Source organism: Toxotes jaculatrix, chromosome 14 (assembly GCF_017976425.1).
Source record: "Toxotes jaculatrix isolate fToxJac2 chromosome 14, fToxJac2.pri, whole genome shotgun sequence".
Lineage (NCBI taxonomy): Eukaryota > Metazoa > Chordata > Actinopteri > Toxotidae > Toxotes > Toxotes jaculatrix.
In genome coordinates this window covers 7,440,210-7,462,625 of record NC_054407.1, presented here as the reverse complement: position 1 = coordinate 7,462,625, position 22,416 = coordinate 7,440,210, and the positions used below count along the sequence as shown (strand labels likewise).

The following is a 22,416-nucleotide window of genomic DNA, read 5'->3' as shown; positions in this document are numbered from 1 at the left end:
CTGAAGTAATATTGACCAATCAAGCTGATCGTTAATACCATAAAGAAAAAGAACTCTGAATTTTATTGATCAAATGCCGACTGACTGAATAATTTACTCCCATGCACAATGGAACAGATCATTACTGTAATGTTGAAATATCTCATACCAGCATTAGGGGGCAGTAATATCCCACATACTATTTTTTACATGCTAAGTAAATAAGGCACATTTCTTTTCTGTCACTAATTGTTTCTTTTTCACTGTGTATCACTCTAATCTCCCTTTCGACTGAAAACAAAGGAAATCTGAAGCATGAATATTCATACTCCTTGAGTATGAATTATTTGAGTTTAAGTTTATTTCGTTGGTTTTCTTTTTTTCAGAGTGAGGAGGATGCTGAGCCGAACTGAACACAGAGGTACAGTATGGCCACAGTTTATACGTTCATATGGAAGTGCACAAAAATGAGCACAACAGGTTTTTCTTTTCTTTTCACCTTTCTTATCCTGCCCTTATGGATAACATGTCTGTATAACAGAAATAAAGTAAGGTCACTGTAACAGTAAATCTTGGAAAGGATCCCCTATGGGAGGTTTTTCATCACACCCTCAGTTTAACCTTTGGCCTCTGTCTTTAGGTTCTTGACCTCACCTCATAACCTTCCAAGCACGTTCTGTAAATCAAATACAGATGCAGGTGGACTGCTCACTGATGTGGTGTATGTGTGTATTTTTACACGTGGGTGTGTCCCGTTCCTCCTCCTCCTCCTCCTCCTCCTCCTCCTCCTCCTCCAGGAGTGTGTAGGCTGCTATCATCAGTGATGTCTGGAACAGAGTCTCATACAGACAGAGAGGAGGACTACAGGTTCCTCCACAGTATGTTGATGGAGAAGAAGCTTCACCTGCTCTTCAAGGTGAAAACACATTTTCACTACAATGATTTGGGATTGTTTACTTCCACTGATTTAGGTGGAAGTTTTTTCAACTTGTTCAAGTCCCACTTTTCTACTTGAAAGTCCTGCATTTGAATTGTTAAGAGTACAGACGTATTATCAGCAAAATATACTTAAAGTATCAAATGTAAAACTACAATATTATTTAACAATATTACAATATTATTCTGTATTATAAGAATGGATTATTATGTACGCCAGTATTGCAGCTGGTGAATATGAAACTAATATTAACCATTTAATTTTTTAACTGTTTTACTGTACTGCACTGCTGAGTAACTTAATTGTATCGTATGTATTGGATTTCACGAGATCATGATACAGTTTGTGTATAAAGTGTAACCATAAATTATAAATAATGAATTGAAATAAAAAGTCCAATATTTGCCTCTGAAGTGCGGTAAGGTAGAAACACAAAGTAGCAGAAAATGAAAACACTTAATTAGAGTACAAGTTCCTCAGAATTGTAATTATGTACAGGTGTTAAATGAATTAAATTTTCCACGTTTGTTAAAAATAAGGAAACAGATCAAATAAATGCAGTTTCATTTCAGCTGATTTACAACTGTCAACATTTATTCTAATATTTTTATATGTTGTGTTCTAGTCGTGGTAACATCAGATCTTTGAATATATTATATTTTATTAATTTAAACTAATATAATTAGTCCACTTGGGTATTTTTCCTGTTTCGTTTTTTCCTGATTAATGTCAGCAGTAGAAGAAGTATTAGTAGTAGCGGTGTTTGGATTCGTACTAACAGTAGAAGCTGCAGTAAGTGCCTTTCCACTGCAGAGAGAACCTTTATTATGATACTTTACTGACTTGACAGATCCACGAGCGGCTGAAGCGCTTTGAGAAGCGAAGCCCCATCCCCGTCCAAGAACACGCGGCAAGTCTGGCCTCAGACGTAAGTGACTCTCTCCAAACATCTTTTGCAGATAGACACAGTGCAGAGGATGGATGACAGTTTGACAGCAGAGGGAACGGCAAAGATTTTTCATTGTTTAAACGGTTTCCTCTGTTATACAGACGACTCTCCTGTGCCACAGAAAGCACGAGAGGAATGTACCTGTCTTCTTACGCGTACTGAATTATGAAATGTTATGTCAAAACTCTGCCACCTCAGATATTGTCATTTGAAAGGCAGTGTTTTAAAGCAGATATCATTTTGTATCTGTTTGCCAGGAGTTAGGTCACAGAGGACAGCGTTGAGCAAAAGGCTGCTAAAACCATTTTGTGTGTAGTCTAATGTTTCAGGCTGGAGGAACACAATTAATTTCAGATTTAAAATGAAGTGACAGAGAGAACTCCCACTACAGCTGTGACTCAAAATGGCACAGCCAGTCTCCATTACCTTCAGATGTGAATCATAGTTCATATACTAGTCCTCTTCATTCCTGTCACCAACCAATCATTCCTTTATTTTCACTCATTTGCCTACCTCCTTTGTTCCAATTCTAATCATCTCCCATCTTCATTTCCTCATTTTCCCTCTGTTGTTCCTGGACCTTCCTTAACGTACAAAATAAGCATGTTCTTTTCACACTTTTCCTTTACTCTATGCCTCCATCTTCTCTTTCCTCCATCACCAAACCACACTCCCCTTCCATTATTTTCTCCCTTTTTCCTGTACTTTTTCTCTTTCTTCCACATTTGCTTTCCTTTATCTTCTCCCTATACTTACTGTAATTCCTGCCATGTTTCCATACGTCTATCTGCCCCTGTCCTCTCCCACCATCTCCTTCCCTTCACTCCCTTTGCTTCAGATTCGGTTCGACAGCCACTCTCCGCCTGGCTTAAATCATCAGGACCTACTGGAAGGGCCAAGCTGTGGGTCTGTTTCCCCTCAGAGAGGCTTCTGTTTGCTCACAGTGGAAACTAATGACCTTCATGCATTGTGTCTCTGGAGTGTGCCTCGACATCTTGAAGCAGTAGAAGTCATTACAGTAATATGCTTGACAAGACGGGCGACTGCTCACAGTCACTCGCCGCCTCTCCACTTGCTGCTGACGGTCAAGGCTGCTCTGTTTGAGTTGTCGCCGCAGCTGTCGTGTGGCCTTGAACATTCAGGAGCTTTTTTTTTTTTCTGTGGCTAAAAGACATAAAACCAAAACAGGCACACAGACAAATAGTTAAAATGGAATAAAGAAAACCAAGCTGTAGGTGAACGGGGCCATATGAAAGTGCAGGCCATAGGAAATTATAACAGTACAGATGATGTATCACTGCAGTCTGAATCAGATAGAGGCTAAATTTCACTAACCCTTTGTCTCTCTGCTTTCTGTTTCTCCATCTCTCTTGGCTAGTGCAGTGTAGACTAGAACAAACCTCACTCAGGCCATGATATAGACGTATACCTCTAATTATTAAAAAAAAAAACATATCCTGCCTCTTCTTCTCTTCTTTTCTGTTTCCAGTTGGCGGAGGAGCTGATGTACGAAGGCTGGAGAGATGAAGTGAAAGAACTGGTTTCCCTCTTTTCCAAACCCCACTTTAAGGTGAAGAGTACTCCCATGGTGATGTGCACCTGTAGCTTCATACATGTGTGTTGACCTTACACTTCCCCAGCCAAGTCCGTTGTCCAGTCAAATCACATCATTTCTACAAAGGAAACAAACTCTTGAAAGAAATTGTTCAACATCCTGGGAAATACACTTTGCTGTCTTGCTGAGAATTAGCAGAGACAAATACAACTCTAATGGTTATACATGTGAAGCCAGCAGCCATTTAGCTTAGCTTAGCACAAAGGCTAGAAATAGAGGGAAGCAGCTTGCCTGGCTTGTCAGGAGTTCCCTCAAATGCCAACATTTTTACATGTTGGTTCTTGTTTCTGCAGTGTGTCCAATCTTTGTGTTAAATTAAACCATAAGCCTGGCAGCCAGGACAGGGTTATCTTATTTTAGTTTAGCTAAAAGTTTGAGTTTGACGAGAACATCAATACTGCTTTTATATCTTTATATGTGAAACTACAGGGGGCGGTTAGCTTAGCATAAAGACTGGGAGGAGGAGGAAAATGGCTGGTTTTTCTCTGTTGTTTTTACACTTGGGTTTTTGTGCTAATCAAGAAACTATAATGTGTTAATGTGTAAGATTTAGAGGTTGTCAGATTCTGTTACCTTTGGAAAGGGTCAGACTGGCTGTTTACCCCCCGTTTCCAATTTTTACTCAAAGCTAAGCTAACCATCCTGCTATAGCTTTATGTTTAACGGACAAATTGACAGTGGCATCAAACTTCTCATTTAACTCTCAGCCAAAATTTCCTAACATGTCAAACTATTCCCTTATATGATTTCTTCATCTCTGTAACATTACCACACACACATATAAACAATCCCTGTGTAGTTTTCTGTCACTGAACCATATCTTATAATTGCGATTCACATGGACCATTTATGAAGCAAGAACGTAATCCAGTCGGAAGATGTTGTTTTGCTGCCTTCTACTCTAGTGCCCCAATCTGAAAGGATCATCAACATTAAAATAAGCCCATCATAGTGTAGCTACATGTTCAGTCATTTTTCTTAACAAAGCTCACACAAGAACTGTAATCTGAGAGTCTAATTTCCATGCAGTCATGCTTCATCTCACCTATTCTGAAGCTGTTCGGGCAACTGAACACTGGAGCATACTCACACCTCAAAAGGCTTACAGCATTTTGTTTCCTACGGTTGGCTCTTATGTGGGTCACACAAAGTGACAAATTAATCCAACTGTAAATTTTATTTAAATTGATTTCACCTCATCATTCTGCTCGCTGAGAGGTGCTGACATCTATTAACCACACTGGCATTGCAGCTAATCTACTCCCTAGTTATGTTTATTAGTGTTCACTCATGTAGAGGCCCAGACTACTCAGCTGCATGTTTCCTTATTTCAGATCTGCTGACAGTCATATTTCAAACATACACACATACACACACACGGTGCATGGTTTTCCAGTGAGCTGCAGAATTTGTGGGTATTCTTAATGAGGAACTGAGGCCAGACGAGAAGTAACAGGTTTGTTTAAACAGTCTTAATGACCTGTTTGTTCTTGGCTGCAACGCAGGAGCTCACACATACTTATGACAGACACTGGGTATAATATTCTGTAAATTAATGTTTGTGTTTTGAAAGCCTGTCTCTGAAAGTGGCCAGAGACACATTGCTCACGCGTTGGCAGCTTCTGAGCAGAGCAACTGTTGATGGACGCAGGGATAACAAGTAGACTAACTGACAGATGGATTGGGTGATTGTTAAAATTAAGTTGATGAGCAGATGTTTCCCTCTTCTCATTCTTCCTTATTACAGTAAACCCCCCTTTTTTTGTTTTTTTGGAATTGTGCTATGTGCAGGTTCTCAGTAAGACATTAATGTTTACTCAAAATATAGTTTTTCTGCAAACAAACCTGAGGTTTTCACTCTGCCAGCATTAACTAAAAATGAACTTAAATGAACTGTCCGGGCATTGATAGTGACTCATAGATCAATTCACAGTCCTACACTGGAAAAGGAGCTTTTTTTTTTCTAAGACATTTCTGATCTTTGAGCTGAGCCAGTGCAACTGCAGGCAGAGGGACTGTTAGTGATGTGGGGGGTTTCTCTCAGGTGGCCCACAACCTGGTAGTACAGTCCAAACTAAATCAAATTTGGCATGTTGGCCAAATTTTGGATTCCGTTTATTTGGATTCAGTCAGTGTAGTGAGTGCAGGCAGGCCAGCCAAACATGTTGGAATTTTTGCCTCATTCACTACCAAGTCACCTTCAAAGGGTCAAATGGAATTGGTTGCATTTTTGTTTGAGTACATGCCATTTTTTAATCTTACAAGTATTATCTCTAACCTAACCAGTTGGTGTAAAACTGTTGGTCTAAACCTGTGTTGGTAAAACTGTGGTGACAGTTGGTTTAACAGAATGCCATTATCCAGACATGAAATGAACTGACTTCTGATGTGATTACACTGGCGTTTGTTCACACTGCTGAAATCGACAGCAGTTTAACAGCCAACATGCCAGTTTCTATTTTCTTTGGCCTACACTGCTGACCTCAGCCAGTGTCATTTTTTTCCATACAAAGTGAGGTGCATTAAACGAGACTAGTTCTAGTACCACATCCATTCACAGCACCTGCAATTCAAAGTGAAATACCTCAATCCAGAGCAGCCTCTGTGTTTCTGTTTCCCTCGCAGAGTCTCCTGTCTGTCCATGATGCTGTAGCCCAGAGAGACTTTGAGCCTACTCTGCCACCGGTACCTGATAATGTACTGGAGGAGGACGAGGATTCGGTCAAAATTGTCAGTCTGGTCAAAACCAAAGAACCTCTGGTCAGTAAGCATGTCTTTGCATTTCAGAGTTTAAGGTAAAAATGAATAAATCTCCTGTTTGGCTTACATGAATTGTTTGACATTTTGGGAAATACACTCAGAGCCTCTTACAGAGAGATAATGAGAAGACTGATGCACTCACATGGGGAAACAGAAAGCCTGGCTCTGCCCAAAGATTTTTGGATGCAGAGATATGCTGCAGTGTGTTAATCTATAAGCTTTAGAGGTGATTTATTTATTTATTTATTTTTAATCTTTGAACAGAGCCAGGCTAGCTGTTTCCCCCTTCTTCCAGTCTTTATGTTAATTTAGGCCCAATGGCTCCGGCTGCATATTTACATTAGCCTTCCCACATGAGAGTGGTTTTAATCTTCTCGGCTAACTCTCAGCAGGAAAGCAAATACATGCATTTCCCAAGTACAACCTCTAAGTAAAAAAAGAAGAAAGAAGAAGAAAAAAACAACTTGAATATTGCATCATACACTAAAAAAAATGTTAATCCTATAAAGCTTCCTGTTGTCACAAATAATGACAGAGAAATAGCAGTTTTCCCTGAACATAAGCTTTAAAAACTGTAATTTATTTTTCACTCAACCCATGAGCATTCTTTTAATGGCTCTGAAAGGACAGCTATACTTGGCTACATGTAAGCCTGTTTCTAATTCAGTCTATCTGGCTTCACAATGCACACAAAACAAACGCAAATGCAAGCATTTAAGTTAAGACAACCATGTAACAGGGCAACTGCACTTAAAGATTTGTAATTTGTCCAACCACAATAACTGACATCCACCGGTAGTTCAAAGGAACAAACCTATCCAAGAGAATCAGAGCTGAATTTTTCTCTGGAGACTGAATTTATGTCATGTTGTCGGATAGCGAGCCTGCTAAAGCCATGAATGCCAAAGAGTAACAGAGAGAAAGCTCTCGGAATGACAGGAAACATAAGAAAAAGCTCTTTCAGCCGCCTGGATCACCTTTGCCTCTGGGCTGCTGCTCACTTTCTTCAACCAGGAATTTACAGAGTCAATTCTTCCACATCTTTGTTGCCATATATCTGCTGTGACGCACAACGTAGTTTCAGCATTGTTGTGTGTGTGTGTGTGTGGTGTGTGTAAGCATGTGCAGTGTATGCACTGCAAAAATATGCTTCTTAATGGAGTCCTTTAAAGCTGTATTGTGCATTTAAAGGGATTGGGATAATTTCTTTTCTGCTTCTGATGTAAATCAACTTGTTTCAAGGTCTTTAATCATAGCTCGTTTTCTTGATACTACCAGAATGATCTGCCTAATTCCACTTTGTTCCAAGCCATTCTCGCTTATTTCTGGAAATTTCCTGGATCAAGTGAAACTGGATCAAAATCTAATGAAACTACAAAGACAACATACCTCCGCCAAGGCCGCAAAATCCTCTAAATTTGCTATTTTAACAATAAAAAAAGGTTCAATTTTTTTTTTTATTTGCATCTGGAAAAAGATCATCATAAAATATGTATAATGATGGACAGCTATGGGGTACAGGTGCCAGATTTTTTCCATTCAAGAAGGCCCACTAGTTCATTAGAAAGTTAAATATTCACTCAAATGCCCTCACAAAATTCCTTTAAAAATCCCTGGATCTGCATCAAAAACTAAGCATTTGTTTTTTTTAGGCTGTGGCCTCACGTTTCACCAAATTTCATTGAAAAAAAACCCCAAACAAAACTAAAAACAAAAATTAAACTCCCATGGCAGAGACGAGCTTAACCTTTTTAAGAAAAACATGATTTTAGGGTAAATTATGACAATAATTAAACAAGTTAATGATGGACATGTTTTTGCAGTTTGTATATGCTCCTGTGTTAGTGGTTGAGCTTTCCAAAGGGAATGCACTTAGGACCAATAATAAAGAACATACTTTTGTATTGATCCCAAAACTAGATTGGAAGGGGGACTGACCTTTTTCTGACATGGTCTCTTTGATCGATCCAGCATGTTCCCGTTTTCCAGAGAACAGGGTTACACCCGAGCGTGAGCTGATTGTAGTCAGCTACATAAGATGCTCTTTCCATTGCGATTTGCACCACATCAGTAACATCTGTTGAAAATAATTCTGATTTGGATAACCTTTTCCTGCGCTTTGTGCGTTACATGAAGGCAGCTGGCTAAATGGTCCTGTCTTGAGACAAATAACCTTCGCTGGAATGAAGTGACTCTAAATAAGAAGCTTGTCTGGGCTGTAATAAAACCAACATGTTATTTTCACTCTCCATCTTTTGACCTCTTTGCCTCTGTGCATCTACTCTCCTGCTTGTCTTTCTTCCTTTCATTCACTAATCACCATCCACAAGGGGGCAACAATTAAGAGGGATAAAGCCTCTGGAGCCATTGTAGTGGCGAGGATCATGAGAGGAGGTGCAGCTGATAAAAGCGGTAAGCTGATAAACTCTCAATTATTACAGTGGTGTCCTATCCTCTACCTCTACATTATGATGGTCCACAGTAAATGAACATGTTACAGAGAAGAACATGTGGTACAGTTTTCCAAATGTATTTCCAACTTTGAAGGCCTGATCCATGAAGGAGATGAGCTGAAAGAGGTGAATGGAGTCTCACTGGAGCACAGAAAGCCAAAGGAAATCCTTCCCCTACTGGTTAGTCTCACCTCTGCTGTTCAGTCACATTGTTTGCTTCGCTGTCTTTTCTGTCTTCACTGTTTCCTGTTTTCTTTGTAGTGGTGTAACTTAAAGGACAAGGCTGGCATTGCGTTACATTTTTGTTATTGTCAAGAAATCTCATGACAAGACCATTCACAGCAGCACAACGGTGGAAATGAGTCAAACTGAGTCAAATTAAACTGCAGTGCCCATGTTCACCCACTAACATGCTACCCAGTACAATGGTGTGGCTCATTGACAACAATGACACAGAGCCCTATCAGGCTTTCGTTACACAGGGGGGGGGGGGGGGGGGGTTGACAGTGAGAAAAATATAGACTATCCAGCCTTCCAGTTTCCAGTTTATTAAATGAATGGGATGAACATACTACCCTGTGAGCTTTAAATGTGCTATGGTATATTTTTGTTTATTCAGACTTCCTAGCTATCTCCACTATTTCCACTCTGTATGCTAAGTTAAGCTAAGTGGCTACTGGCTGTAGCTTCATACTTAGACATGAGAGTGGTATCAGTCTTCTCATATAACTCTCTGAAAGACAGAAAATCTGGGTATTTTCCAATGTATCAAACTATTTCTTTGATGTCACTGTCCTTTCATAGGCTCATTCTCAGGGTGACATTACATTCAAGATAATTCCTGCCTGTTCAAAGGACGAAATGTCTTCAAATAAGAAGAAGGTACAGTAAATATGAACTAAACATATTCCCCTGCAATCTTTCTGCAGGGGAAAGCTGTTTTCAATAAGAGGAGATGAAATCAGTGGTATCTTGTGTGTTTGGTTGTATTTTGTGTTTTTGCCACAGTGCTGTCACTACGGCAGCGTGGTTGTCAAGAAGTAAATTCAGATCAGACAGTCAAAGATAGCACTCACTATAACTTCATTTCTATTTACAGCTTTTATCATTTAAACACTTGATTTATCATTTAATACACAATAAATCTGTTGAGCCGTATCTACGCTATTCAACATTAACAATAAATCTATACACTTTATGTGGAAAATTTTAAGTTCCACAACGCCCTTTGTTTAGAAGGAATTGAGGAGCACCACCACCACATACATGGAGCGAATGTCCAAGCTGGAAACTGTTAGAGCAGCGAGCATTTGCAATGAATTAAGACAAATTATTTTCAGTGATTGTAGTCATTTCTCAAAAATGACACCAACATATGTGAAGAAACACCAGACGAAGATGTCTATTGCCGGCGCATAGACGTTCACGAAGCCGAGGGGAGAAAAAGAGAAACAGGAATAAATAAATAATAGAACATGTATTTTCATTTGTTTCCAGTCAGTTTTACAGCTAAAAATATTTAATGATTTCCTTTCCTAAGCTCTTTGTACGGGCTCTTTTTGACTATGATCCAAAAGAAGATCCCGCTGTCCCATGCAAGGAGGCAGCAGTCTCCTTTAAAAGGGGTGACGTCCTCCACATTGTCAGCATGGAGGATGACACCTGGTGGCAGGCCTGTCACCTCAGGGACAGCAACAGTCGGGCAGGGATCATCCCCTCACAGCAGCTACATGAGAGGTGGTCTTTTCATGCTTTTGAGTTTTTAACAACAAAACTCTGTCATTTAATAAATAAGTCAGTAAGTTAAAATTCACCTTTGTTTTTTCTGGCTTCCAACAGGAGAGTTGCACTACAGCGACCCAAAGCCCTGTTCAAGCCTCGGCAAGTTAACCCACCAGGTGCTGAACCAGTGTTTGTCCATAAACTCACCACACCTGAAAGGAATAAAAACCTTTTAATACTTTCCACTAAACACATTAGAGTTCCCTCAGTGTTAAGCTGAGAGGTGACAGGTCATGGTGAAGGTCAAGGTCATGGGTGAGCTCTGCTGCCCTCCTGTTGTACTCACTATTTTTGTTTTCTCCACATGCTGCACAGATGAGGGGGAAGGTATTGTCAGCCGAAATTTGCTTTTGAAAACTTACCAACAGAATAACTGACATGTTATAATGCACGTATATATTTTAGGTTTTGGTTTGGGTTTTTTAAAGATTTACAGGGTTGTGTTATCCAAAGATAATAATCATGTAATTCTCCCCACATCATATTTCCAAAAGGGAGAGGATTCTGTGAAATGTTCCTCCGTTGTAACCAAGCAGGTTTAAAGTATCTGGCCTCCTACAACGTTCTTTAGTTTTTCACTAGCAATCACTTTGTAAGAGTAAGGTAGTTATTAATATTTCTAAGTTGTGGATTTTATGTCTAAATAAAACTATTATTAGAATTTCCAAAGCAAAATATTAGGACATGTGGGTCAGAACATATGTTAATACTTTGAGTATGAAATTTCAGAGCAATGCAAATGTCATCCCCCTGTGGTTTGTGTTCATAATTTCCTCACTCTTTCCTCTTCTCTCTTCCTGTTTTTCCAGTCATGGAGGATGTAGACTATGGAGCTCTAACAGGGATCCACATTGGTGAGATGTTTGACTTGTTCCACTCATATCCCACTGATTCTGGAAAAGGGGGACCAGAATGATACAAGACAATATAACTCAGGGCAATTGAACATGACAGCTCACAACAACAACACACATACTGTATATTGAATATGCGCTGAAAAACAGATGGAGAAAAAAACAGCAAGAAAGGAGACCCCGGTTATATTTACAGAACAGACCAGTTCATATGATGATGTAGTTTTGTGGTTTGGAGATTTAGGGGGAGGGACTAGAACAGCAAATGTGGTTTTAGCTTTCCCATTTATCCCATTTGTCTTGATCTCATGGATTGGATATGATGTACTTGTGTGTATTTGCGTGTGTGCATTTGAGCGGTGCAGGGTGTTCATGTGGGGGCGTGCACTTACGGCTGATTGTAAAAAGGCTCCTCACGTCTATACAAGGCAAGATAATTACAGATGTTGCATTATATCAGTTCTCAGAGTCATGTGCATTTAATAATGTGCATTTCATCTTATCTCAGGCCAGGTTCCACCTGAGGACGTGGTTCAGACTCTGTGTTTCCTCTTTGTCTGGCATGTAAAGCCTTATTGATGCTGCATGACCGAATGACTGCATGCAGTGTAATCAAGGAGAGAGTTAGTGAGAAGGGACATGATGAAGTATTATAGATACACAAGTAAAGACAAGGTAAAGAGGGTAAAACCAGTTTAATGGCTTGTACTCACTTGTCCTTAGCTAACAGATTTTTTTAGGCCGTTTGTGCTTATCTGTCTGTTCTTTAAAGAACAGCCTGACATTTTGGGAAACGTGTATTTGCTTTCTTGCAGAAAGAACCTATCTTAGCTAGCTATCTATCTATCTAAGCTAAAAACACTTAGCTAACATTTACCAGAAACACACAACAGCAGCTCAGATTCATACACACAACACCAGAGGTGCAATAAGAACATTCAAGAAACTCCCTGCAGTGAAGCAGGGGAGACATCAGGCTCCACAGTTCAGATATGGTTCCCAGATTTCATAGAACTGGTCTGTTTTTGAATACATGTAGTAGCTATGTAAGGTACTCTAATCATACAGCACTCTGTGCCAGCCTTTAACAGTTGGTACTTAATCCACTGCAATAAAATGTCCTTCCTCACAGCATTATCTGCAAATAGCGAAAAAAAAGTCCTTCCTTGAGAAACTATATTTCTCAATCATTTGTTTCACTGTTATTATTATATAATCAGAAAATAGGTCCTTCAGTCTACTAATGCTACTGTTACTGCATTGTCTAAAACCAACATCAAACAACCCAGGTTAGAAATTAGGATTGTTCACTACAGGGGTGAAAAAAAGATGTTAGTTTTTCATACTCAGAGTTAATGTCCACTGTGCTGCACTGCAGGTTCTGGCTCAGATCATACAATCTTGACATGAAGGGTTCAGGCCCAGTAACCACTCGCGTTTTATCGCTCTTCTCACCCTTACTTCATACTGTCTAGTAAGCATTTCAAAAACTATTCTGGCATTTTCAAAAACTATTCTGGTTTTTCGGCTGAGAGCATTTTCAGTAACAGATGAGAATTTCACTGCCAGAATTAATTTAGACTGACCACTAGAAGACGTTTCCCTCTAGACCTCATTTCGCTCTAGGAAACAGAATTTCTCATTTGCTGTATAACATCGGTTTTTATACAGTATGTATTACACTTTTACATTTATGAGTGAAATCATCAGTTTAAATGCCATGTAAACAAAACTTTGAAATGCCTACCCATAGGGCCATGTTTGTTAGAATGAGGCCCAGAGAGGAAATGGACAGATATGCTTACAAAGTGAAATTACAGCTGACGTCAAAGAAAGCCTGCCACCATCACTTAACTGCAGTTAACATCATGAAAGAGAGCGAGTCCACCAAGCCAGGCCAGACCACAGTCGCATGGCAGACACTGGATGTCAGACGGCCTACAAGCCACACATGACAGGCTGAGTTCTTGCCCCTTGACTGAGATTTGTGCTGTTCAGTATAGTGCTTGACACCAGATTTTGGGCAGCAGTGGTTTCTTAAATGGTGTTGCACTCTTCTCTTCTTCCTCCCATCATTATTGTAGCGTTCCCTTCTGTCACGTTCCTTGTTGTCATCAGGTTTATCTGATGGTTTTTAATAATGTTTAATAGTTCTCGTGTTTGCACTTCTGTTAAAGTGAAGTCCAAGTGGGGCACAGAGGGAAGCACAGTTATCTCAAAATTGTGTTTGAAATGAAGCAAAATAAAAGGGAAATAGACCAAGTAGACCAACATGATAGATAAATATGTCCTAGTTTTAACATTCCTTCATCAAGACAAAGATTCCTCTTCCTTCTGTGCGTCTAGCTTGGGTTGAATTAATGGAACAACATGAATATGCATTCTTAAATCTGCACTGATCGATGTATTTGTACTAACAATGGATCAAATGACAATGCGCAATGTGGAAGGGGGCGCTCACATTGACTCTGAAGTTCCCTTTAGCTGTACGAGTGTTTCTTTGTTTTGATTTTATGGCCCACAACTTTGCAGTTTTGGTTCACTGTTCTCATCAACCTAATTTCCAGACACAGCAGGCAACTGTTAATTACCTGCCCAGCATTAATTGGCAGACAGACAACTACCTGGTTAACTTAGCGGAGAATAAACCATAAAAGTCATATATTTCTTTCAGAAATTGGTGGAAACTAAAAACAGAGCTAAAAGGAGAGTGAATAATAGAATTATATTTGACAGGCATGTGGCTCCAATTGAATGCTGATGTATCTACTGGATATGTAAATTGGTACGTGACTGTTTACTAACACAATCACCATATCAACATTATAAGCCGACAATATGCCAGATGTTGTGTTGGCTACGTTCAAATCTATTAATGCAGCTTTAAGACTGTCACCATGAGGATAACTTCCTGCTAGGCTTTCAGTAATACACCTGACAGGTGAATCAGTATACTTACTAACACACAGCAAAACACACACACACACAAATATACACACACTGATACATTCACAAAGTCTGGGGCCTCTCTATCTCTTCCCCAGCTGGTTTACGAAGGAGTTTCCGACTTGGTAGAAAGAGCAGCAGGGCCAGAGAAGCTGCTCGCTCCAGGAGGTGGAGTGCGGGGGTACATAGCTCATTTCGTCCCCCTACCTACATAGAGGTGATCCCCTATCGCAGAGACCCCAAGGACAGACACCGTCTGGTTGTTCTGGTTGGTATGTATGAGCTGAACATAAAGCCACATAAAGAAGCAGGTTCCCATGTGGTTTTGAAAGTTTGTTTTTGAAGCACAGTGCCAAAGACTTGAAAATAGGTTCCTATGCTGTGAATTAGTCTAACATTGCTATATACAAAGCTTAGAACATGGTAGTTACTGTGGTAATGTGTGCAAAGTGGTCAGGTGTGTTCTGTTTTATATTATCCTGCTGCCTTTTTTTCCCCCGTCTATATAAAAAATGTAAAATAACGTGATCCCATTCACTAAAAGGACAGTATTATTGAATCTGTTGTTGATCAAAAGAAAAAGTAATGCATTGATGAAGATTTATGTTCCTACTCTTGAGTGCAAGAACAATCCTTTCCCATCAGAACCACGTAAACACTGTCAGAAAACTCCAAGTCAGAATATATTGTGTTCTCTTAAGTTACCCAGTGGCCCACCCCAGATTCACTTCTCTGCCAATCCAGCAGGCCTGCTCTCTGTATTTTTGAGGTATATCTCTCCCCAGGGAATTTTACATTGAGCCCCGCTGCAGGTCTTTTTAATGTCATATTACTATACAACTGTAGGTCATCTGTGACTGAGGGAAATGGAAGAAAGAAGAGGAGAGATGGAAGTAGAGGGGGGGAAAATGAAAGTGGAAGGCAGAGCCAGAGAGGAGAGCAACACAATGAACTGAAGAGGTGCAAAAACAAAACTAGATAGAGAAGAGATAAAGGAATGGAGAAAAAGGGATGAGAGGATTGTGAATAAGATCCCTCATAATGTCAGCCAAGTGCTCCATCATCAAACTGGAACAGTTAAGACAGCTTGGTTTTAGATTCAGACCTCTTTAATTGAGTTGGAGCTTACCCCGACTCTGGATTACGTTTTACTGTCTGCTGCGAAGGCTCTTCATTGACCGGAGGTCATCATTAAGAATATATAGTTTATTGGCAATGAGAGATATAGACAGGAAAGCCAAAACCTGGATCGCTAAAACAGGAACAGCTGGATAATGTTTGACCAGGTTGGAAATATATCCCTTTTTTGTTTGCATTGCATATGCACTTAGAATGTAACAACAGACAGCTGTGCCCCAGGAACGTTGGTGAAAGTGACTGTCAGCCACTTTAAGCCCTATAGATTTTGTAAGTCTCAAAAAAAAAAAAAAAAAAAAAAAAAAAAGGTCAGAAGAAAGTAGCCTGGTGATGCTCCTCTCCAGTTCTGAGGAGCAGCTGTGAAACACATTAACAGTGTTAGAGCAGAGACTCTATAAACTTGATATTTTGTAATGTCGAGCTCATGCAACGCAGTGATGGAAAAGGCAGGTATGTCAGGAATCCTACTTTCAGACAGCGCTCCATTAGAGTCTGATGCAATCTGGGGCTGGAGAAACCTGCAGCAGGAGAAAATCTCAGATGCTACATTATGTGTGTGTGTGTGTGTGTGTGTGTATGCTTCATCCTGTGCATCCTACACTATAATGACACCGATACTGTGTGGCTTTGCAGATGTCACATTTAGATGTGATGCTATGGATTTTCCAGAGGGTATAAGAGCATTAAACGTTCGATAGAGAGGCAGACAGAGAAATAGAGCGAGGCTGCTTGGAGAATCGTTTTCAGACTGAAATCAGAATGAAATCAGAGCTCTGTCTGTCTGACTCTCTCCTCCTCTGATGATAAAGACAGATGTGTCACCAGATCACTAAGCCTATTTGATGCTGGCCTTGTCGTGAGGAAAACTTTAGTACACAGTGATACTGGGAATGAATACCCGCATACAGAACACAGTGTTTTGATCTTTGTCTTGAGGGCCCAGCGGCGTTGGCGTAAATGAACTGAAGAGGAGGCTCCTGATTTCCGACCCCGACCGCTATGGCGTCACTGTACCGCGTAAGACAGACATCTTCAAATTTCCCAAACGTCACCTTTACCTCCTGCTCGCTAAATGTTTTCTCACCGTATTGAAGCCAACTTCACCCTCCCGCCCTGCTTTCTTTCAGACACCACGCGTGAGAAGAGGAGGCAGGAGAATGAAGGGATTGATTATCATTTTGTATCAATTCACATGTTCGAAGAGGACATTCTCAATAATAGGTACAGTCTATGCAGGTGTTGATCTTGAAGTTTCTTTTCCCACGGTGTTAAAAACAGGACCCCCCCACTTTCCTCTCTCTTTTCATGACTTTTCATGACTTTTCTGTCTCTTTCTGCCTCTAGGTTTATAGAATATGGCAGATACAGAGGTCATTACTATGGGACAAGTCTAGACTCTGTGCACAAAGTGATGGCTGAAGGCAAGGTGTGCATCCTGGATGTGCATCCTAGTGTAAGTACTATGCTATCAAAAAAAAGAGAAAGTTACATAAATGTTTACACAGTCAACTGAATTTGGACCATTGTCCAAGGAGAAGGACATTTTTTGGGGCCACAAAAAACAATAGCCTTTTCAGTAATAGAAACCTATAGTTTCTCATCATGTGACCTGTTGATGTTTAAGTAGTACATTTTCAAGGCCCCACATATCACCACTACAGGGTTTAGTTCCTGGCAGTGGTGCTTCCTGCTTGGTCAGACCCTCCATTGAACACAACTGGCGGTGTTCACATGGTGGGAAGCCAGTGAGGGATCGAAAGGCACGAGACACCTCACCAGCGGTGAGGAGGGATAGCGTCAAAATTGAGAACAGGGGGAATATAAAAGGCAAAATTAAAATTAAAATGAGAGTCTGTTGTTATGCTGCATATTAAGGATCAAAAAATGGAATAATTATGCTTATTCTGTTTTCATGCCAAAAGGCCAGTCTTCTAAAATTTTGGTTTATTCCTTTAATGTGTGTCTACATTTTTTTAGACAGTTTATTGTACCATAAACTCTGCCTTCATCTAATCCCCTCCCTTTCTGTTTTTGTCAATACAGAAAATAAAGCACGTGTACACATCTGAATTCAAACCATACGTGGTGTTCGTGAAACCCCCGCGTATCGAGGAGCTACGTCTCACCCGACGGAGAGCGAAATTCATCTGCGATGAAGAGGACACAAACCCAGTCAGGATCTTTTCAGTGAGAGACGCCATAAACACACAAAAACACAATGCACCAGGTGACATGTGTGAAGTCAGGTGCTTGATCCATGTCTCGTAACATGCATGGCGCTGTGAGGCCAAACACACCGGGCTTAATACACACCCACCCAACCCATATGTGACATACACACATCAAAAACACGCTTACTCATGCACACGCCTTGCCTTACACATGGCTGACCTTGTGGTTTGCATTAAAGAGACATTTAAGAGACTGGGGGAGTTACAGTGTTGCTTGGTGGGTGGCTTCTTGTTTAGTAACTTATGCATAGGTCAGTACATTTTGTCCAGAAGCTTAAGGGTCACATCTTGTGTGTGTATATGTAATGGTGTGAAAGACTGACTGAATGAGGGAGCCGTTTACTTTTAGTTTCGCTGTTGAGTTTCTGTCTCACAACAAGAGCAGGCATGTTTAATGGTACATGTGTTTTGGGTAGGACACAAAGATGCTGGGTCACTTTCATAACCCCCATCTGGCTCCTCATTCAGTGTTTGCAGACCATGTTGCCCTTATTAAAACCCACAAGGTCACACACCTGTGCTGCAGCATGGTTGGAGTTTGCCGCCCCACCAGTGCCAAGCAGCACGGCCCTCAGAGAGTTCAGGCATATCTTATGGGGCTGTGCTTTCAACTGGTACTGCAGCTGGTGTAAAAAGGCCTCTTATCCTCACTCTCAGCATGTAACTATCTGTTCCGCCACGGTCAGTGTAGCTGAATGGTCGCGGGGATCCTTCCGTATCCCTGTTATGTTACAGTATGTGCAGATTATTGTAGAACATTATTGATTATTGTTTCTGTCGCCATATGGAGAAGCTTTAGCTGTTCTGCTAGTATTCCATCAACAGTATTTGTCACATTAACAGTGATATCATCATTAATCTTTGTTTTTATTACCTTTACTGTGCAGAGTCTTCTTTTGATTGATAGTTATTAAAGGGAAACATAAATCAAACTATGAAGAGATGAATCCTGTTAGTACATGTATTTACAAAGGTGCTCTCTTGTTACAGGAGGAGGATTTTGAGGATATGATTGGCTTGGCTGAAACCATGGAGAACCAGTATGGTCACCTGTTTGACAGAGTGATTGTTAACGGGGATATCGCCGTGGCGTTCAGGGAGCTGAAGGCAGACCTCAAGAAGACTGAGGAGGCAGAAGTCCAGTGGATTCCTGCACAGTGGATGTGCTCCTCGCCAGCGGCACGGAGAAGTTGTGGTCATTTGACCGGCTGGATTTGAACTTTGACTCCTGTAGACACACAAGAAGCTATCGTTTAGTTAAGCTTCTCCTGGTAATAGAGTGAATTTGTCTTACTAGTGATTTTTTGGACAGAACTGTGAGGAGGAGGAAAATACCTTTCAATTTGTTTTTCATAGGACACAAAAAGAGAATAAAATGACTTTATTAGTTGTGTGTAAGCTATAAAGTTACAAGTCAACACCTTGAACATTGTACATTGAATTTCTGTCATATTTAAAATTTTGCCATTTGTGAATAAGTCCTGTGATTACCACAGTTTTCCACCGTGTCCCTCAGTGTGTGTCTAATTAGACAAACAGAATCCATCTCTCTCGTTCTCCCTCTGTCTCAGAGCCAGTTTTTCTGTTGGCATTTGGCTGAAATAACGTTGGCCTGCAGGATGAATAAGGAAAAAGAAAAAAAAAAGAAAAAGAAAAAGGAAACTCTCCAGAGCTTGTGGCTGAGTGTAATCCTTCCCTGCCAAGTCGCAAACATCAGCATGTAATTATTCTGACAGCTGCTGCACTTCAATTAACTGTAATGTACACCAGAGAAATATTATTAGTAGCAGTCAGGGGGACATTTTGCCAACAATATGCTGTACAAAATAGAGACACAAACAAGACAACAGTCAATTAAAAAGCATAGACAAAGAAGAATGAAAAGCTGTATTGTACATGTGTAAGGTGTAGAAGTGTGTATATTTGTATTTCATAGATGAGGACATCTAAAAATATAAGTTACAATCCCTACAATCAGCACTGTAGTATCTCGGCTGCTTAAGGCTTGAAATTGTGTGGTTTTAAGCACCCTATGCTGAAAATAAACTTCATTTTGGAATATTAATCATGAAAATGTTTTTTTTCCACCAAAACATATTGAGACAATTAAAAAATAATTGGCAACTTACCATTAGTAACACTGGATTAACAAATACTCATATTTGAGCATCGCAGCTGCCTGTCGGGTGCAGATTCCACTGTTCTCCTTCACACAAGCTGCTTCATGTAATTCTTTTTAATGGCTGCATTCCTTCACATTCATGGTGTTTCCTTCCTCTTTTTGGTTGCTGTGCTCAATTGGGTGTGAAGGAGTGTTAATGTGTCTATCATGTCATGTTTGGGAGGAAGAGGGAGCAGCATGATGTGGAGAGACGGTAATGGCTTTCAGGGGACTTGGGCCTTCGCAGACGTACGGAGAGAAAGTTATGACCACACAAAGCTGACTGTAAAAGCAAACTGAAGCTTGACATAGTGGATTAGGCTGCAGGGATAAAGAGCACACCGCCAAGTCTCAGGTATTTATTTTACTTTGGCAGGCTCATGCCAGCGTCAAACATAACTGAGTACACACGGAAGACGGCAACACAAAAGGAGCATTAGTTTGGAGATGCACTCTCCATGTCTCCCGGTCACCAGAACCTGCAAACCAGGCGGTCAGGACAAGAGTCAAACTTCTGCCGGGCCTGAAGCCCGACCCCCGGCCAAAGCGTGGCAGTATAATTTCATCACACCACTGAGAATCTGCAGGCACCCTCTGAGATCATAACGATGCCATTAAAGACACCGGAGTGATCCAACGAAAACTCGCCGTTTTATGTTCACTGCAGCTCCCTCTTCAAACATTACACAGAAGCATGATGTCAATTGGTCTCGGTTAATTCGGCTCAATCACGTTACTGTCTGTTGATAGTATGTAAAAACATCTTTGCGTGAGATATTTCTAAGTTTCCTACAACAAACACACTTCAAGAATTGTTCACCTGTTAAACTACATATTAGCATGTCACAGAGAAACAGGTTTCATTACAGAAGTAAAACAAGAAGTAAACATCCCAGACCTCACCAGGAGACGTTTAAAGTTTTTGCCATGTAGAAGCAGAAAATAATAAGTTGTGAATGCAATGTTCATCAGCTTATAAAGTTGTTACAGTGAACCTGTTAGCAAACAGTTGCTTATCTTCATGTCCAGCTGAAGTAGCGCAACATGACAAATGTATTCACTCTCCTTTTAGCTCTGTTTTAACTTTCCACCAACTCCCAAGGCAAAAATCTGGTTCTTTAGTTGTTGAACTATGTTCACCAGACAGTAACCTTGTGTTTGGTGCTGGTTAGGTAGTATACACTAGGTTTATCATAGCTTTCTACTAAAAACAGCTGCCAGTTGCAATAGAAATTGGGTTGATGGGAGCAGTGAGAGTGAATAGAATAGAATAGATAGAATAGAATAGAATATACTATTCTATTCACTCTCACTGCTCAACCCATCACAGTTGTGGGCTGTAAAACCAAAACAATGAGCTAAAAGACACTACAGCTGTTCAAAGAACAGAGGGGAGAGGAAGAGTGATAATGTTCTTTGGGTTTGTCACTATGAGTAACATCCTTTACATTACACACAGTCATCTGATCCACTGTCAATATGAAAACAGAGATAAGTGCAGCTTTAAAGCAGACATAGGCATTGTGCTGTCATTACCTCCTTTGGCCACCGTGGCCTTAGTTCAGCATAAGTTGCAAAGCAAGTATAGCAGCTGCATGTAACAGCATGAAAAGCATTACTAATAAACCATCTACTGAATTAGAACTACTATATTACAATTAATGCAATGCCATAGCTAAATTTGGCTTTAGTTACTTCCTCAGGATATTTAAGGACACAACAATCAATTTCTCCAATGTACTTTGCTAGATGTCTGGCCCTTTGGATAGGCCTGGAGTTCATGAACCTGCGAGACACGCACACACGTATGCACACACACATACACAAGCGCCAAACTATCCAAACAAAAACAGATATATCTCCTCCCACTGCGTTTTTTCAAGGTCTCCTGGCTGCCGAATGTAGGTGTGTTCCCAGCTAATATCAACAGTTGAGCCGGTGAACACATCACAGAGGGACAAGAGTAAATGGTGTGTGATAGCATGTAGCATTCTCCGACCTCTGCTGAGGAATGTGCGCGAGGAATTTACTGCACCTAACGGGGATGCTTCTGGTCCATGTGTTTTTCAGCTTTGAAACCATTGAAACTGAGCCTCCCCACTGATGCAGCTGAATTATGAACAGGGATGAGACTTATGAGATCCTCTAATATGTTTAACGGTTGAACAAGTGCTGCTCTGGTTTTAGCCATAACCTTCAAAAGTTTAAAGAGCAGGCAGGAAAAACACATTTTAATCACAAATGTTTGCTTAAAGATTATTAAGTTATGACTGTGCATGGCAAAGTCATTACCGTATATCCAAACAGTCTTACATAAGAGTGTTTAGATGTCAAGAGTAGAAACATGAGTGGCTGACAGCTAAAGTTAAAGAACTGGGCTCACTGCCAACACGTTGTCATCTAGTTGCACTAAGGACAACGCTAAGCTTCTGTCAGACTTAGTTTTCATAATTGTTCACAGTCCCTGTCATATCCAAAGTGGAGACCAACACTGACAAATATGAGCATTATCGTTTGGTTACCCCAGTTCGCGCTGCACACAGAGCGAAGGATGCACAATTCTGACACACCAGTGCACATGCTAACGCGCTTACAGCTCCCAAAATCTGTGA

General features: G+C 40.5%; 1 protein-coding gene across 1 annotated transcript; it reads left to right on the top strand.

The window, feature by feature from the left end:
- The first annotated feature begins 375 nt into the window (after nt 1-375).
- LOC121193180 (MAGUK p55 subfamily member 7-like) lies at nt 376-18,861 on the top strand. The gene is made up of 18 exons (XM_041055374.1): nt 376-400; nt 777-895; nt 1,767-1,844; nt 3,355-3,435; nt 6,106-6,240; nt 8,571-8,652; nt 8,788-8,873; nt 9,498-9,575; nt 10,234-10,430; nt 10,533-10,591; nt 10,791-10,802; nt 11,285-11,329; nt 14,374-14,547; nt 16,349-16,429; nt 16,540-16,633; nt 16,757-16,865; nt 17,456-17,599; nt 18,634-18,861. Exons 1-18 carry the CDS (start codon nt 376-378, stop codon nt 18,859-18,861), a joined length of 1,827 nt encoding a protein of 608 aa, XP_040911308.1.
- The last annotated feature ends 3,555 nt before the right edge of the window (nt 18,862-22,416 follow it).